At 47.8% G+C, this 18,974-nt stretch overlaps 2 protein-coding genes; one reads left to right on the top strand and one right to left on the bottom strand.

Moving 5' to 3' along the window:
• Positions 1-13,258: 13,258 nt before the first annotated feature.
• Positions 13,259-16,251, bottom strand: CNAG_06036 (hypothetical protein). Its single transcript, XM_012197709.1, has 12 exons — positions 16,026-16,251; positions 15,865-15,959; positions 15,733-15,815; positions 15,137-15,681; positions 14,822-15,085; positions 14,522-14,774; positions 14,339-14,471; positions 14,127-14,288; positions 13,945-14,066; positions 13,650-13,896; positions 13,542-13,597; positions 13,259-13,490 (listed from the first exon to the last, which is right to left on the bottom strand). The coding sequence occupies exons 1-12, from the start codon at positions 16,072-16,074 to the stop codon at positions 13,424-13,426; spliced, it is 2,076 nt and encodes a 691-aa protein (XP_012053099.1). The 5' UTR covers positions 16,075-16,251; the 3' UTR covers positions 13,259-13,423.
• A 184-nt stretch (positions 16,252-16,435) lies between these two features.
• Positions 16,436-18,933, top strand: CNAG_06035 (alcohol dehydrogenase). XM_012197588.1 has 10 exons: positions 16,436-17,165; positions 17,217-17,367; positions 17,419-17,482; positions 17,544-17,657; positions 17,713-17,724; positions 17,775-17,868; positions 17,926-18,106; positions 18,157-18,242; positions 18,303-18,482; positions 18,528-18,933. The coding sequence occupies exons 1-10, from the start codon at positions 17,046-17,048 to the stop codon at positions 18,564-18,566; spliced, it is 1,041 nt and encodes a 346-aa protein (XP_012052978.1). The 5' UTR covers positions 16,436-17,045; the 3' UTR covers positions 18,567-18,933.
• The last annotated feature ends 41 nt before the right edge of the window (positions 18,934-18,974 follow it).

Genomic DNA, 18,974 nt, shown 5'->3' with positions numbered 1-18,974 from the left:
TGCCCCCGCTGCCAACCTGATTTCTCTCGCCGACGACGACAGTCCCGACGCCCCCGACATATTCTCGGTCGATCCCGTTGCCGATCAACTTGTCCAGGATGGCGCCACCGCCCTAGCAGGGTCAGTACCTCTCCTCATGGTCACTTGCCGCGTTCAGGCTAACGATGACCCTGCTACCGCCTTAGTTGATTCTGGCGCGGGCATTAATGTCATCGACCGGGAGTATGCGGCGCAGCTTGGCTTGAGGGGGACCCCCGTCCCGCCGGTGGGGACGAAGATGGCAGATAACCGAGCGGGGCCGGTGATAGAGCAGGAGTACTTAGTGGATGTATCAATTGGTGAAACAATTTATGCGGAAACGCCATTCTACGCCATGCCTCTGGGTCCGAAGTATCGTTTAATTCTCGGTCTCCCTTTCTGTCGCCAACACTGTCTTTTTGATGGCGCTATTCGCCTCAATAAACTCCTCTTGGACGGTGGCTCATCGTATGCATCGCTCGCTAACCTACAGCTCAATGCTATCATGCCATGTGAGACCCTGCCAGTCAGCTCCAACCGTAATTCGCTTTCGGCAGCCATTCTCCACGACTTCGCCGACATCCTTCCTGCCAACATTTCCGATGTCTCGCACTATCCGCCGATCTGCTCCACCATGTCTCAAGTCCGCCACCACATCAACATCCTCCCCAACACTGCACCCGTCGCCAAAGCCGGTTTTCGGGTTCCGTTAGCCTGGCGTGAAACTCTCCGTCAAGAAATCGAAAAGCACCGTGCAGCTGGCCGCCTACGCCCCTCCAGTTCTCCTTGGGCAGCCTGTAAGTGCAGAGCCCTTACCACCACTCGTTCTCACCATATGGTAGGATTTATTCCTATGCATAGGACGATGTTGGCTGGTGAGAAATTGATGCCGAAACGCGTTTTTCGGACTACGCCGAAACGCGGCATCGGGCTCTGTCCGGCCTTTGTCCTATGCATGATATTTTCATTCTCATGCATAGGACCGGCAATTGCTGCCGAAACGCGGCGGCGGACTTCGCCGGATCTTTGCCCCTTTTTTTCGATGGACTTCTGCCTGTTTCTTCATACATTCATATATATATACATATAGATCTGGTACATAGTTATAGTTTTCTCTCTCTCTAGCAAACTTATGCATACACCAGTGCTAGTTTGCATCCATTAGACAACTATAACTATCCTACCCCTCTTCGAACGCTCTCCTCGAACGCTTTCTCGAACCTCATCTCCTCTCGAACGCTCAACGAACGCTGTCCGAACGCAGTGAGGCACCCACAGTGCCTACACAGCCCCAGCGTTCCTTATCAAGAAAGAGAACGGAAAATTTCGATTCCTCTGCGATTTCCGGGGCCTCAACAACGTGACGATCAAAGATCGCACACCGGTTCCTATTATCGACGACATCCTCCAGCGTGCTGCCCACAGTCGTGTATTCGCCAAACTCGACCTCACTGATGCCTTCTTCCAGACCTTGATGCATGAGCCAGATATAGAGAAGACCGCCATTTGCACCCCGTGGGGCTTGTATGAGTGGGTGGTGATGCCGCAAGGCGCATGTAATTCTCCTGCAACGCAACAGCGCCGTTTGAACGAAGCTTTGCGAAATCTCATCAGTGTCTGCTGTGAGGCTTATGTCGATGACATCATCATCTGGGGTGAATCCGACTCCGACTTAGCCATCAATATCCGCGCGGTTCTGACAGCGTTACGTAAGGGTGGTTTTGTATGCTCTCCCAGCAAATCACAGTTTTTCGTCGACTCAGTCACATTTCTTGGCCACGTCATTTCCCCCAATCACATCGGCCCAGACCCCAAGAAAGTAGAGGCGTTGCGTGCGTGGCCATCACCCGGTTCGGTGAAAGATTTGCGTTCTTTCCTCGGCCTTCTGCAATATCTACGGAAGTTCATCCCCCAAATTGCCACCAAAACAGCCGTTCTTACTGCGCTCCTTCCTCCCAATAATAAGTCAGCAGAAAAAGCGTATGAATTGCGTAAGCGTCAACTTGCGAAGGGGAGCCCGGTGGAGAGACTTGAAGCACTAAGTTGGATTTGGAACTGGACGACGTCAGCGCAACGGGCATTTGAGGACTTGAAGGACATGTTGGCGCGAATCACAGGTCTGTCCCCTCTTTCACATGATGCTGTTCTCGCTGGCCAAATAAACCTTTACCTTTTCACCGATGCAAGTAATACTGGCATAGGTGCATGGTTAGGTACAGGTCCATCCCCCGATCACGCTCAGCCTATCGCCTATGATTCCCGCTCTCTCACCTCTGCCGAACGCAACTATCCGGTCCATGAGAAAGAACTCTGCGCTATCATCCACGCCCTCAAGGAATGGCGCCCACTACTTCTCGGCCTTCCGGTACATGTCATGACAGACCACGCCACCCTCAAATGGTTCTTCCAGCAACCCAACCTCTCCGAGCGTCAAAAGCGTTGGCTCCTCGTCCTCGCCGACTACGACTTACACATCTCCCACATACCAGGGGTCACCAACGCCATCGCCGATGCATTCTCTCGTTTGCACCAGGATGCCCCCTCCATCAACGCCCTCACCATGATGGTCCTTACACCCAACGCCGACTTTGTGGACCAGGTCGCCAACGGCTATACTCAAGATCCTATTATGGCTGTGTGGCAAGAAGAGGACCGGCGCCCACCAGGAGTTCAACGTGAGGAGGTGAAAGGGGTGTCGGGGTTACAAACAGTACTTCAGTACAAGGGACGGCTGTGCATTCCGGACGTATCAGGCCTCCGGGAGCAGTGCCTCCGAGAATGTCACGATGCCATGGGCCATTTTGGAGTGGAAAAGACACTGGAACTAGCGCGCTGTAAGTACTTCTGGGATGGTATGGCTAGTGACGTGAAGGATTTTGTTAGCACTTGCCCTGCATGCCAAACATCCAAAGCCGCAACCACCAAACCTCCAGGTCTCCTTCATTCGCTACCGGTTCCAGCTGCCAAGTTTGCCGACATCGGCATCGATTTTGTGGGCCCGCTTCCAACATCCCACGGTTTCGACTACCTTATTGTCATCACCGACCGACTTACTGGATGGGTCGCTCTCATTCCTACGGTTACAACACTTACGTCTTCGGCTTTCTCTCAATTATACTATGACCACTGGGTGTCCAAGTATGGCGTTCCGACATCGATAGTCTCGGACAGGGATAAGTTGTTTACCGCCGCATCTTGGCGCCGCCTCAACTCCTTACTTGGTACGAAGCTAAAGATGTCTACAGCTTATCACCCACAGACCGATGGCATATCAGAGCGATCAAACAAAACGGTGATACAGACATTGCGTGCATGGACCGATGACCAGGGTCGAAATTGGGCAGCTAACTTACAGCGTGTCGCTTTCGCGATGAACAATACCCTCCGCCGTTCCACCCAACACACGCCTGCCGAACTCGTCTTTGGCAAGCGTCTCTCCCTCACCCCCCCCCTCCTACCCTCCTCATCCACCACCGCCCCCACGATACCTCAGGCCCAACCAACTGCGACGGAATGGGACTTAGCAGCGAAGAGGATGCAGTTAGAAGAAGGTATCGCTCGTGACGAACTGCTTCTCGCGAAGCATCGGCAAAGTGTTCAAGCCAACAAGCACCGCCGTCCCGATCCGGTATACCGCCCTGGAGACAAGGTCTATTTGAACACAGCTGAGTTCCGTCATGAATATAAGACTACCACTAACCGCTCTGCCAAGTTCATACCCCGCTGGGAAGGCCCCTTCACCATCCTGCACGCGTTTCCTGAGCAATCGCTGTATGAACTCGATGTCCCCATCACCTCTACACAGTCCACGCTGCGGCGCCATGTCTCTCGCCTCAAGCCTTACAAGGAATCGACCCGCTACCATCAAGACACCGCCCCCAGGCTCCTCGACCGCCCGGTTCAAGCCCCGCCTCGCATCCTTCAACTCCTTGAAGACCGCACGCTCTCTCCCAAAGGCCAGCACCCCAAGGTATATCAAGTGCGCGCCCGCTTCGCTGCTGAAGGACCCAAGGCTCGGTGGATAAGTCGGGATGAGGCACTCAGCTATGATGGATGGAAAGAAGCTTGGGAAGAGTTCATAGGCGAAGATGAGTTACACCTTGATGTTCTTGAAGTGCTGGACGTTACTGCTGATGACTTGCAGCTCAACACCTCATATTGATATCCTCTCTTGGCTGTTTCACACACTGCAGTGAGCTGTATTACCCCTCCACCCCACAAGACTTTTCAACTTTTTTATTCCACTGTTCACCTCAGGCTGATTTATTCTTACACAGCATCCTCCTGTATCCTCTCAAGTCGCAAGACAATCCTCAAGCCCACAGCCAGGCCCCTTCTGGTTCCTTCTTCTATTTCCTTTTGCCTTTCTTGTTCCTTGTGTCTCTCATCTTTCCCCTTTCCTCTATTTTCTCCCTGTCTCTTCTGAATTTTCTTCCTTCTCCCCCTACCCTTTCATTTTCTCTTATTGCATTTTCTTTTCCTTCAACCCTCCCTTTCCCCATCAGGCCTGGAGATAGGCATGAGGTTCCCCCACCCTACTTTTTTCCTCCCCCCAAAGAAATGGAAAAGATGCCAAGAAGGCCAGGGAGTTTTGTTTTTGGGTGGGGGTTTCCCTCAGCCAGCATGTTTACATGAGTTATCTTCCAGCCTGACCCCCCATGAAGCTTGGCTTCTACAGTTTGTTCTTGTTACCTTCCTTTTGCCAGTGACCCCTATCCCCATGGTCTCATCCAGGTGGGGGAGGGTGTAAGAGGTTAGCCTCTGACCCATCTACCTTCTGTCAATTCTTGTCACCATTTTTATTCTCATGCATCACCAAGGTGTATTAACACCTTGGTTCCATGCATTATTCTCTTTCCCATGCATCACCAGGCTGTCCCCTCCACCCTGGTGCATGTCTCTTTACTTGGCTTCGGTATTCCTGTCTTGACACAGTGTATCACTGTTTATTATTTCCTTGTTTCATGTGTGTTTGCATGCGCCTTTTACAAGTCGCATTTCGGAGCTTTATTACCCTTTTGTTCCTGTTCCTTTCTCTACCCTTTTTCGCCACAAACCTCTGGTGTTTATCGGAGTTTGGCGCGACTGGTTTTGGAGAGCAAAGGCAAAGTACAAGAAAGAGGTATCACACAAGGGTTCTTCTTTATCTCTTCACCATTGTTGTGTTCTACCTCTTCTTCTCTTTCGACTTCTTGTCTTAAGTGTTCTTTGCCTTCTCTCTTCCGCATCAGTCTACACTTCGCTCTCTTTCTACTTAGTTGCTGATAGGACATAATCAGCGTATGCATATTGGGATCTTGTTTGCTTCTTGTCCAGCCTGAAGTCCACACCCTAAAGCCTCACCAGTCCGAACCAGTCCCACACCTCTATCACCTCGCTCCCTCTAGTCACTCAGTGAAGGTCTTATTCATTCGGACCTTACAGTAACTGCGGTTCTTGCTTCCAGGCATAGGCTCTTTGACAGATGGGGGAGAGTGTAAGTGCATAGCACTATACTCATGTATTCCCTATGCATGTATTTCATATGCATGTAATTTTTATGCATGCATTTTCCATGCATGCATTTTCATGTATGAGCTGTACAAAGTATTCAGCTATATTTGTTGTGTATGTATTAAGTCAGGTGATGTGTCATTTAATGTGTGTGATTTTACTTTTGACACACAGTTGGTACTTAGAGAATTTTTGTCATAGTTTGTTGTAGTTCTTCAATACTCAATCCACATGTATTACAACCAGTGCATGTTTTGCTAGACAACTACAACAAATATACACAACCACACTCAGTGAGACACCCAGTGTCTACATTGTGCCCTGACTTTCTGCAAAGCCAGCATCTCCCTTTTTCTGTGAGATGTTGGCAGACTTGGCGACCTAGGAGACCTTTCAGGAGACGGGTAGCGGGGTCGTAAGCAAAGGCAAAGTACAAGAAAGAGGTATCACACAATGGTTCTTCTTTATCTCTTCACCATTGTTGTGTTCTACCTCTTCTTCTCTTTCGACTTCTTGTCTTAAGTGTTCTTTGCCTTCTCTCTGTAAGCAGTGCTCTCCATCAGTCAGTTTCATGCCACCCAGACTGACCCTGATTAGTCCGCATCAGTCTACACTTCGCTCTCTTTCTACTTAGTTGCTGATAGGACATAATCAGGTAAGTTCTGGCTTCATCACACAATGTTCTTCTTTATCTCTTCACCATTGTTGTGTTCTACCTCTTCTTCTCTTTCGACTTCTTGTCTTAAGTGTTCTTTGCCTTCTCTCTTCCGCATCAGTCTACACTTCGCTCTCTTTCTACTTAGTTGCTGATAGGACATAATCAGCGTATGCATATTGGGATCTTGTTTGCTTCTTGTCCAGCCTGAAGTCCACACCCTAAAGCCTCACCAGTCCGAACCAGTCCCACACCTCTATCACCTCGCTCCCTCTAGTCACTCAGTGAAGGTCTTATTCATCCGGACCTTACAGTCGTTAAGAGCCCGAAAATCGCAAACCATACGGAATTTCCCATTACCTTTAGACACAAGAAACGCCGGAGACGCCCAAGGAGAACTGGAATAGCGAAGACGACCTGCATTCAGATGCTCTAACAGCATCTCACGGAAACGAGGGAGCAGGGCTTCGGGTACGCGGTAAGGCGCCGAGTGTTTGGGAGTGGCGCCGTGTTTGAGATTAATTTCGAAACGGATACCTGACCTGGTCTTTGATATGGTGGGGAAGTTTCGTACGTCACCTAAATCGTCACAAAAGACATCGTGGAACTCGGCCTGGAGACGACGCAGGACGTCTGTCAGACTGTGAGAATCGGCGGCTGCGGTAGCATGCGGAGTTGTCGGGTGGATCTCCGTGTGGTGTAGGTGTAACCTAGGAGCGGAGACAAGCTCCGAAGGAGACGCGCCGTCTTTTTGCAATCCTAACGCAGATAGGTTCGCGCCTCCAGCCTCCAATAGGCGAACAAGGGAAGTTGTATCCGCCAATAAACCATGCCGAGCAAGGAAGTTAAGTCCTAAGATCCCATCATACGTTCTGTGCAAATCCATCACCACACCGTTTATTTGATACATCCTGTCGCCTAGAGAAAACGAACCGATAACCGTATTTGTGACTATGGGACCCGCCTTTCCGCCAGCTAACCTAACTCTCATCCATACGGCACCTGTCTTCACTGACCATCCCAGCCTCGCTGCCAGCGTTGGATCCACGAAGGTCGTGGACGCCCCTGTGTCGATTAGGAGCCTAATGGGACAAGCTGGCCAGAGGTCATCAGCCGGGATCGGAACAGATATAGCTAGAAGAGGGTAGAAAAGGGCGTACGAAGAGTCTTGAATAGGTTCGGCGGCTGACGGAATAGTTTGCGCAAGAGCGAGGTACACCAATGTGGCATCACCAGCAGTTAACTCGGTCTCTAGCTGATTCACTTTAGGCGGGGTATGGTGCGTACAACTGGGGCATTGGGCATGTTGGTGACCAATCTTGCGGCAGTCAAAACAGTGATTCTCTCAGCGAAATACGTCACGAATGTACCGACCAGCTGGTGAATGATAATAAGGGAGCGGGTGGGTGGGATCATGATAGTAAGTGACCGGCTGTGGAAGTTGAGCAGAATCCGAGGATCGAGAGGCGGAAGAAGCAGGATTCTTAATAGAGCGAGGTGCATGTTGAGAAGCTGCGTCTTCATGCGCAATTCGTTCAATATGATTGCTAATCAACACACATAGACTGTCCAGATTGTTCGAGTGAAATCCAGGCTCATCCACTAGTTGGAGAAAAAGGCACTCGGGACAAGCAGCACGGTAAAGGCGGGCAATTTTGTGATCGAGGGGATAGTGGTGGGTACCGTGAAGATGGCTGCGATGAAGAATAACAGCATCGTCGAATTTTCGCCAAGCATTGGGAGAAACCTCTGGAAGTGAGAGACGGAATAAGGTACGGGACTCCCGATACTCCCAGTGTGAAGGCATGGCCTTAGCTTTGAAAGCAACTGACCAGTCTTGCCAAGTACTCTTCCCATCCTCCTCCATACAGCGACCCTCATGTTCGACCCAACCAACTAAACCAGCACAGTCTATCGAATTGTTGGCCAACTCGATTACAGTAATTCGCCTTCGCGCCTCAAGCTCCTCATCATCAGAAGGAGTCAATAAGCTGTTTGTTCGAAGTAGTTGCTGTAGGCGACGAAGGTGAGTCAATACGCTGTCTGCATCCCCCAGGGGACCCTGAAAACGGGGAATATCTGCGGCCTTGGGTAGAGGAAGACCCCGAGGATTGTCCCAATCTTTAACCGTTGACTGTTTTTGTTGCTTGAGCAGTAACTCTGTAAGGAGTGCAAGTGTGTCATCCTGCTTCTGGGCATGGCCAATCTAGGCACTCCAAAAGCGCTGCAGTAGAGGATTCTGGAGGTGAGTCCTCCATTGCTCCTTTGGTGGGTTTCGGCGGCATCGTAGATATTGCGGTTCGTGGGAAAAGCTAGTTTGAAAAAAAGTGTAGGCACTGTGGGTGCCTCACTGCATTTGGATAACGTTCGTTGAGCGTTCGAGAGGAGATGAGGTTCGAGAAAGTGTTCAAGGAGAGCGTTCGAAGAGGGGTAGAATAGTTATAGTTGTCTAATGGATGCAAACTAGCACTGGTGTATGCATAGGTTTGCTTAGGAGAGAGAAAACTATAACTATGTACCAAATCTACACATATATATATGAATGTATGAAGAAACAGGCAGAAGTCCATCGAAAAAAAGGGGCAGAGATCTGGCGAAGTCCGCCACCATGTTTCGGCAGCAATTGCTGGTCCTATGCATGAGAATAAAAATATCATGCATAGGACAAAGGGCGGACAGAGCCCGATGCTGCGTTTCAGCGTAGTCCGAAAAACGCGTTTCGGCATCAATTTCTCACCAGCCAGCATCGTCCTATGCATAGGAATAAATCCTACCATATGGTGAGAACGAGTGGTGGTAAGGGCTCTGCACTTACACAGAGACAGCCCATTCTAATGGCAATGCAGCATCCTTGAACGCTGCAACCCACACATCCCAGTTGGACTCGCCATCTGTCTCCATCATCCGACCTACGTTATTCACCCATGCCAACAATCCAGCACATTCTACCGAGTTATTGGCAACCTCTAGGATAGACACACGTCTGTTTTCCTCCTGCTGAGGATCGTCCAGGGGGGTGAGGAGGGAATAGGTGCGGAGGAGGTTGTGCAGACGATCAGCATGGCGAAACATGGCGGATGCGTCATTGAGGGGACCAGTGAAGACCAGGACATGAGAGGCTTTGGGAAGGACAATACCTCGAGGTGCATAACCATGTGTGACGACTGTTGTGGCTTGTTGGAACCAGTGTGGACTGTAAAGCTTGTTGCTGTTGACTGACCACTTCGGACAGTTATATAATGGCATTCTGCATTTGTTGGAATAAATGATCCAATCTATTAAGGGGACCCTTGTGCCTGGTGCCTGAAGGCTGTGTTGTTCCTAGTTCTAGAAGAATGTGTAATTGGTAATCAGAGTGGAGGCTGAGTAATCAGATGGGTGGCAATTGGCAATCCAGGACAGAGGCTGAATAAGCAGGATAGCTTTGTGTACATATAAATATGTCCATAGAAACAACCAATTTGCCACTCCATGCAACTTAGGAATATCAGGCAATTTGACACAGCTTGTTCAAGCTTTCACCTCTAGACACTATAACTTGACAGCATTTGCATGAGGGATGAAGCTTTGAAGTCATCTTCAACCCCAACAGGGTTTGGGTCCTCAGATAGAGGTGCATCTTTTTGCGTTTGACCTTTGGGAGGCATTGTAGGCGTTTGAGCATTTGCGTTTGAGTGTTTGAGCATTTGATGTGCGTTGTTTTGAAAAAAGTGTAGACACTGGGTGTCTCACTGAGTGTTGTTGTGTATATTTGTTGTAGTTGTCTAGCAAAACATGCACTGGTTGTAATACATGTGGATTGAGTATTGAAGAACTACAACAAACTATGACAAAAATTCTCTAAGTACCAACTGTGTGTCAATAGTAAAATCACACACATTAAATGACACATCACCAGACTTAATACATACACAACAAATATAGCTGAATACTTAGTACAGCTCATACATGAAAATGCATGCATGGAAAATGCATGCATAAAAAATACATGCATATGAAATACATGCATAAGGAATACATGAGTATAGTGCTATGCACTTACAATGCGATGTGCTCTGGAGCGGAAAGAGTTTGGGCTGTCAGATAGATTTTATGCCTTTCCAGTAGGACCAGGTCATACTTACGACCATTGGCGAGGCCCTTGAATTGGATAGCCAGCTTGTCGAGATGGTTTTGGATGACTAGGGGATCTTTTGTGGGCAGGAGGGTGGGGAGGTTGAGATTTGTGGATGGGTAGGGAGGCTTTGTAGTGGGATGGGGCTTCACTACTTGCTGAGGTGATGTCAGCTTCGAGATTAGCTTCCGTACCTTTTCCCATGGATCTTGAAAGTTTAGCTTTTGCCTTCTCTTCCTCTGAGTTCCCCCCCAAAATCTCCAGTTGTCGAATTAGATCTTCTGTCCACTTGTCCTTCCTAATCACCTCTGCTTTCAGTGCTTCATTCTCTCGAAGAGCTCTTGCAAGCTCTGCCGCAATATTCTCTTCTCCCTGAGAGGTCATGGGAGTTCCTTGTCGAATTCTAGTATGGCTTTCACTGGTGTTTAATTTGACGATGAAGTCGGATAGCTCTGATTCCATGCCAGGAAGAGTCATTTGAAAAAAAGTGTAACAGACCTTGAGAAGGTTTGTTCACTATGGCTGAATATGCTTCTGGGTTGAGTCGGTGTTGAAGTTCAGTGTGTGCAGCAAGAGAGAACAGCAAACGATCTATGGGTGTGCATGTACAGCAAAATCTGGGCAGGAGTTAACAATCATTCTATGCACAGACAACCAAGGACCGTATAGAAGGGACTCTTCCATGAGGATGGGAAAGAAGGAAGAGTCATTGTAGATTTATGGCTTTATACCTCGGGTGTCTGGGACAGTGCTTGGGAAAAAATAAGAGAAATAAAAATAATAAGAAATGAGGAAACTATAAGGATAAAGAACTACAGACTATACTCAGCCAGTTGAGATGAACTTGTGAAAAGGCGGAAGGCAATCGGATATGAAGGATTTGATTCTGAAACATGACAAACAAGAACTGGTTATGATCTGAATATCCAGCCACATGGGAAAACCTCCGAAACGTGGCCTCCGACTCTGGCCTTACATAACGGTTAAATCCTTCGATGCATGGAGCCTTTCACTATGCATTTACATAAGGATCGGTACAATCCTTGGGGCCTTCCCCTTCCCAAAGCCGCAGACCTCCCCTGCTTCCAGGGTCCTCTCAGTGATGCGGACAGCGTCCTTACCCACCTGCATCGGCTTCAACAGGTCTTGTGCACACACGCACTTCTGACCCCCTCTGACGACATGGAGGTGGAAGAGAAATGCTGGATGACAGTCATCGAGCTTGCGAACAACTCAATTGAGTGTGCTGGTCTTGTCAGCTGGGTTGAACAGGATGGTTGCCGCATGGAGACTGACAGAATGATGACATGGGAGGCATGGTCCGCTGCCTTCAAGGCCAAGGCTATGCCTGCTCACTGGGAGTTTCAAATCTCGCGCACTCTCTTTCATCTCTCTTTCTGTGAGGTCTCTCCTGAGACCTGGCGGACCTTCAATAATGCAGTCATCCTACACTGTAGTCATCTTCTCGGCACGAGTCATTACCCCAGTGACTCACAGATCGCTGACCTTCACTGTGCAAGCTGCCCGGAGGGTCTTTTCCTCTGTCTGGTTGGTGAACCGGAGTTCCATGTCGACAACCTAGACTGTCTCCACACCTTGATTAGTAATCATGTCAACCGTATCCAACATGAACACATGGCTTCCCAGTCCTCTCGATCCACCACTAAGACCACCTCTGATAATGTCCAACTACCCCACCCGATTTTGTACTATCATGACCCTGCTCACGCCTTGCCCTACTACCTCTCGCCTGCAGGCTGTTACATTCGGGAGGTCTTTAGAAAGGAGAATCATTGTTATGATTGTTGCAAGCTGGGTCACCAACATTCCAAGTGCCCCACTTGTACATGCACCTCGACACCCAAAGTCCATCATTTGGAGACTGAACTGATGGCAGGCAACGCTACCTCGGTGTATCTTGTCAAGTTATAGTGTCTAGAGGTGAAAGCTTGAACAAGCTGTGTCAAATTGCCAGATATTCCTAAGTTGCATGGAGTGGCAAATTGGTTGTTTCTATGGACATATTTATATGTACACAAAGCTATCCTGCTTATTCAGCCTCTGTCCTGGCATTGCCAATTGCCACCCATCTGATTACTCAGCCTCTGCTCTAATTACCAATTACACATTCTTCTAGAACTAGGAACAACACAGCCTTCAGGCACCACCAGGCACAAGGGTCCCCTTAATAGATTGGATCATTCATTCCAACACTATTATTATATTTGAGATTTTGGAAATTTTTGCAGGAATCTGTGTTGGCCAGTTTGGTAGTATGCTCTTGTTCCCAGCTACCTTCTTTGACATTGGCAGACAAGAGCATATCTAGTTTTTTGGAGGGAGAGTCATGTTGGATTGCTGTGAAGGGACCACTGGGCACTTGGCAACTTGGTGGTTCTTGTTGGCATAATAGAGGCAGAGGTTATGATCCTTGCGCCTCTGATATTCTTCTGGAGTCAGACATCTGCATCTGGTTATCCTAGCTGAACTTGGGACAAATGCCGCCCTTAGGTTGACCACTGGCATCACCTCTTTATTGAAGGTGGTGTTGGTAGTGGTAGACCTTATTGGCATGCTCTCTTCCTTCCGTTGCTCAGGTCTTGCAATATGATTGCGCATCATCTTGAGTGAGTTTGGGTGTTGCTTGATGTATTGTCAGCAGCAGATGGGTCGGGTTGAGGATTGGTGTTGAATGAACCCATGGGATCATCATCAAGGGTATGTTCTACTTCCTTGACTTTATCAAGCTTCTCCACAGCTCGACCACTATGAGTGGAAGGACCTGACATGATATAGGATGTGATATATTGAGTTGTATGAGGTTATAGGTGTCGATGTTATCGAAGGTGGGGTACTTGAAATATATACCAACCAACCACAAGTGTGGAAGATCAATATTTACTATTACAACTCGTCCCCAACTAGGTCCAGCCTTGGAGACGAGATAGAAAGCTGCAGTTTGACTAAGCAATGAGATATATGTATGNNNNTCATTTGAACAAATTAATTTTATTTGGCACTTGAGCTATCACCTTTGACAAGCAAATAAGATGGAACATGATAGCAGACAGGATGATAGATAAGTTGTTGATGTTGACACAAGATTTACAAAGTTCACTTGCGTCTCTGGCTACGGAAAATGATCATTCATCCTGTTTGGGTGCATCGCTCACTGGTGTGACACTCTCTTGTTCATTGTATTTGTCATTTCTACTCATGGTCAGTCTATACATAAAAACAGTCCCAGGTCTCCAGACGCACTTGATTTCCAGGCATAATTTCTCTAGCACCTCTCCTACATACTCAAAATCACTCAACTATCCTCATCAGCGCTTATGTTCCTAAGATCCAGCATATGAAAACACTCACATCATTCCATACCTGGGCTGATAACCTGAGCCACCACTTTCCGCCATGCACATAGCAGGCTGCAAAGCAGTTTGCCTCATACATCCCTTCTTCAAAGTAACGAAGTTGTCTTGCCTGGTCGGCAGCATCATTGGGTGCTGGAACATGTGGGAGAGAAAGGTTCACCATGGCAACAGTAAGAGAAGCGGGCTTGGTGTCCATAATGCAGGTAAGAGGACCCCATTTCTTCTTTAGCCTTTTGCCTCCTCTATCGTCATATCAGCACAGGTTAGCAGAAGAAGCTATGGAGACACACTCAATTGCAAGTGATTGACAGTAATCCATTATCCTTTGTTCTCCCCCGATTGATTTTCTGAATTCTATAGCAGGCAAAACTGAGAAGAGAGGAGTCCAGTTCTGTGTACCTGTCCACTCATACTGTTCCATCTGATCAGCGGACTATCCCCTTATGAATGATATCACTAACAAAACACTTACCTGAGAAGCCCAATCCCAAGACCTTACACCCCCTGGAGTAGGATACTTGCTAGACTCATATCCCGCAGATGTTGGGACTGAAGTCCGCATGAGGTACTGATTACGTGTGGGAACATAAAGAAATGCTACACCGCGATGAGCCATGAGCCATTTATGACAATTCTTTATCCTCCATCAGCGTCCCGATGTATTGTAGAGGGTATTTGACATACAGAAACGAAAAAGTCACAATCAGCCTTTTTGATATCTAAAGGAATCTGACCAATGGCATGAGCACCATCGATGATGGACAGCGCACCATACTTCTTGCAAAGGGTCACCACTTTCTCCCACGGGTACAGCACACTTGGTCTCATGAGCGATAATGACAAAAAACATGGGCAAGGCCGACTTACCCTGGCATGCTGGCTAAAACGTCACACAACACTGCCCTAACCCTCTGATGGTTCCCCTCTTTACCTTCGGCTCGACTTTGTCCGGTGTAATTGGGGATCGCTTCCTTATTATACTGGGCCAATACGTCTTCGGTAGCGGTAAGAATCTTTGCATGAGTGCAAGGAAAGGTGAGGGGTACGATGTGAAGAGAAATGGGAAGAACATCGGCAAAGCGTTTTGCCATCTGAGCGACCGCGCCATATGTCGTTGAGACTAAATCGAAGTTCAGTAACATTTGAAACAGTAAATGGATAACTTACAGACGACAATAACATCGCCCTCATCCCATTTAATGTTCTCCAGCACATTGAACACTCCATGTGTCGTGTTTGGGACCAGAACTACCTCTGTTTGCTCGGCACCAATGATGTCCGCGACCTTTTGGCGAGTTTCATTGAGGAGTGGCAGGTAGGTACGACGCAGGAAGAGGTCAGGACATGACTCGATCTCTTCAGAAAGGTCTCGCATATAGCTTAAAACATGTCGAGGAGGTGAACCATAAGATCCGTGGTTAAGGTTGATATCTGATTTTGTTAACGCAACTTCACTCTTTAGCCTTAGCAAATGAAACTTACATCCAGGACGAAAAGCCCAGTGCCTTAACATTTCCTTGCCAAAATTCTCGAACCCTTCAGCCGTTCTCCCTTTGAGCTTTGATTGATCCCCATCCTCAATTTCCTCCTCATCTTGCAATTCTTCCTTCTCAACGGCAAGGGACTGTAGCTCACCATCCGGGAGAAGACGTGTGAACCAATCCTCCGGAAGATCATTCCACTCTGACTCCTTTGCCCTTATGAACGCTTCAAACCGCCATATCTGGGGGACAAGCCTCTCTAAAGATCCAGCCCAGACATACACCCACCCCTCCACCATATTTTTCTCCGCATCTACAGGTTCGTCCTCGACAGCGGAGGATTCGGAAGTAGGTCCTTTGCGAGCCATAGGATTGACGAGCTCGGCGGGAAGTTTTTGTATGTTGGCGGGTCGCGAGAAAATTTGGATCGGCAGGCGGAGTCGAGAGTATTCTTCACCTTCAAACATGTCAATAGCGTGGAGGTCCGCGTGGGAGAAGCCTTTTACGTAGGTTCCTCGAGTATTGACTTCGCTAGCATTCGGAGGACTATATTTCCTTTAGCGTTCCGTGAAGATTTTTCGAGACTCCGGGACTCACTCATCTTTGAGAAGTTGTTTAGTAAGGGCTTTATCGATTACGGCTGGATACATCTCATTCTTGATTTTGTGCCTGGTGTAACCCTATAGATCGCTCGTCAGTCACTCTCCGCCAATTACTAACAAAACTTACAGGTAGAAGAGCGTCCTGGAAAGTGATGTTTTCGCATTTGTGTCCCAATACTTTGGCAAGGACAGCAGGTACGCAGAGGGTACCATAGAAAAAGACTGTGGGCAAAAAATTAGATGACGAACTGATAGATGAGATACAAGATACAAGCAAGCAACGCTTACAACCATATTGCACTCCGTCCTGTTGGAGGCTTGAAACGTGGTCCGTCATTGCCGGATTCAAAATGTAGAAGAAGTAGTATTATATACAAAAGCCCCTTAAATAGAGGCTTGATGTCTATTCACCCAGTAATAACAACCCAACAGTTCGGGACTACTAGTACAGAGAAGATACGGCCCATCGGCATCGACAAGAAGGACGGAATCTTTTCCCAAGTATGATGATTTCATGATTCTAATGGCGGCAATCAAACTATGAGTCATCATCTGGTTCCTGAATATGGGTGTGTGTGTGTGAAGTGCTATTATGGGTCGTTCGTACAGGAGTTGGATATTACGTAAAGAATAGGAAGAGCAAGGAGGAAAAGAATTGTAATGCGGATTAGAATTAGGATTGTAATAGAACTCTCAACGAGAGAGAGACAACGAGGAAGGAACGGAGCATATAGCTAGCTCATAGAGCACCATCCATAGCGAGCCATAAGGCTACACCCAGTACTACTAGGCAGACCTAACATAGCATCCTACATAGCTACACCTATACCCCGGTACCTACTAGTGTATGCCAACCTACTACACCTGCCTACTTCCGCCTACTACACCTACAACACCCTTTCAGCCACATAACCACCCTCCCTACAGGAGGGTATAAAATCCCGATAGCCAGGGGAGTCCTCGTGGTTGGGACTAATCCACCTTTGACGCTACAACGTGTTCATGAAGAATGGGTCGGAAGAAAGCCGCCATTCATGCAGTTTTTAGACTGTATTAACCTTCTTGCGCAGTAACTGTGTGCGGTTAATAATGTATTACGTACGTACTTCCCACCCTTATCACCTTTATACCACCACTTCAATCTTCTAGCTTTGTTTTATCGCTACTTAAAATAGGGATCCGCTCAATGCCGGTTGCCCGGTGCCATTGGCAGTGATATAAATGATGGGTGTCACACATGTTTTCTAACCCAACACGTCTTCCACCCACGCATAAGTCAGCCGATCAATTGTCTAAAATCAACCATCGATGAAAGCAGCTCAAATTGTGGGGTTTGAAACCCCTTACAAAATCAACGACATACCAAAACCAGTCCCTCAAGGCAATCAAATTCTGCTTCGCGTCAAGGCAGCCGGTTTCTGTCACACAGTACGTCGTGTGCCCATTTTAACTTGCCTCGATTGCCAACTAGATAGTCAGGATGAGGCTGTCAAAAATGGCTACACTGGTGCGCGTCTACCCCTCACAGGTGGCCATGAAGGGGCTGGCCTCGTTGAGGCTGCCGGAGGAGACGTTACAAACTTTACAGTAGGAGACAAAGTCGCGGCTCTCCTCTTTAGAGAGCCCTGTGGTGAGCTTTTGTCTCTTAAATTTGGAAGATTAAATCCGTAATACGCGCCAGAGGAGTGTGGAGAGTGTAAGAACAATAGGGCCGTATACTGTGATGATGTCAAAATGAACGGATTGTAAGGTCTTTTGTCAAATGGTTCCTGGACGGAAGGCTGAGGCATTTTGCCAACAAACTAGCAATGTTGATGGCGCCTTCGCGGAGTACATGATTGTTGACCAACGTTTCACGCTACATGTACCGAAAAATATCGACTTTGCTCAGGCTGCAGCTTTTATGTGCTCGGGGGCTACGTCAGTAATTTTCACTCTTGATCGATAAAGTTAGCACTTAACCCCATCCATTCAGAGTGTACAATGGGTGGGGTTATTTTCGACATTCTGTGGGACGAAGAGACTGAAAACACACAGGTTGAAAGCTGCTAAACTTCCCCCGAAATCGGTAGTGGGTATCTACGGAATAGGTGCACTGGGTAGCCTTGGTGTTCAATTCGCCAAAGCCATGGCATGTCTTCCGATCCCCTGCCTAATGACCCCTGAAAGTATTGACCATGAATGAAAGGGCTACCAAGTCATTGCGATCGACAATCGCCCTCAACCACTTAGACATATCAGAACCCTTGGCTCTCTTTCCCCTGATCTCACATTCTCCTCTGATCACACTGTTGAGGAGGGTCTCAAGGCAATCGAAGAAATGTTCCCTGAGAAAATTTTGAGAGGCGTAGATGCAATGCTGGTAACTGGTGAGATTTGATAAGCCAACTTGACTAAACTTTTGCTGACAGTATGACAGGCCCACAGGCTCATGAATTTGATTATGCGTTCAAGATGACAGCAAAACATGGTGTTGTTGTGGTTTTAAGCTGTTGCAATGAGCCTGTAAGTACTATCTAAGCATGTCTTTTCTTTCCATGGGGCCCATGTTCAAAGGCCTTTTAGATGATTGAAATCGATTGGAAAGACATTGTCCTGCGGGATGTACGGGTCATAGGTGGATTTTGCGCTACTACAGAAGCTACCAAGGAGCTCCTTGAGCTAGCGTCAATGAAGAATGTGCAAAGCAAGATTAGGACATTTTCGCTCAATGAAGTAAACGATTTGCTTAATGCTTATCACCAGGTAAGTTGCTTATGAATAATCCGTGCGTTGTTAATTCAGATGTAGCCGGATATGCATGGGAAACTGGTTGTAACCTTTGACTGAGGTGGTGGACAAGAGAGAAATCGCCAACATTTGATTGAGATGGTTGACGAGTGAGAAATTGGATGAAGACGATCGCTGTACAAATGGCCTAGCGCAAAAAAAGCGTTTCTAGGTGTTTGGCTGTATTCGGAATTCGTTTAGTGATGTATATATATATATAAGCCTTGTTTGTCGCAGGGAAGAATCTTGTGATTAATGACAGACAGCTCCGGCTAACATGTCACTGTCTCCCCTCCCTGTCGGTCAACAAGAGAATACATGCGAGCGTAATAATGGGTAGATAAGTTGCTATCATCGGTTGTCTAATCACTGAAAGCACGCACAGGAAGTAACTGGGTAAGCAGTAATTTCTTGTCATGCAACTCGCCAATACGGCATAAAAAGTAGAGCAATGGTTTTAAGCCATGA

Source organism: Cryptococcus neoformans, chromosome 12, assembly GCF_000149245.1.
Source record: "Cryptococcus neoformans var. grubii H99 chromosome 12, complete sequence".
Taxonomy (NCBI): Eukaryota; Fungi; Basidiomycota; class Tremellomycetes; order Tremellales; family Cryptococcaceae; genus Cryptococcus; species Cryptococcus neoformans.
Note: the sequence above shows the minus strand (reverse complement) of the source record. Positions and strands in the feature narration are given on the sequence as shown.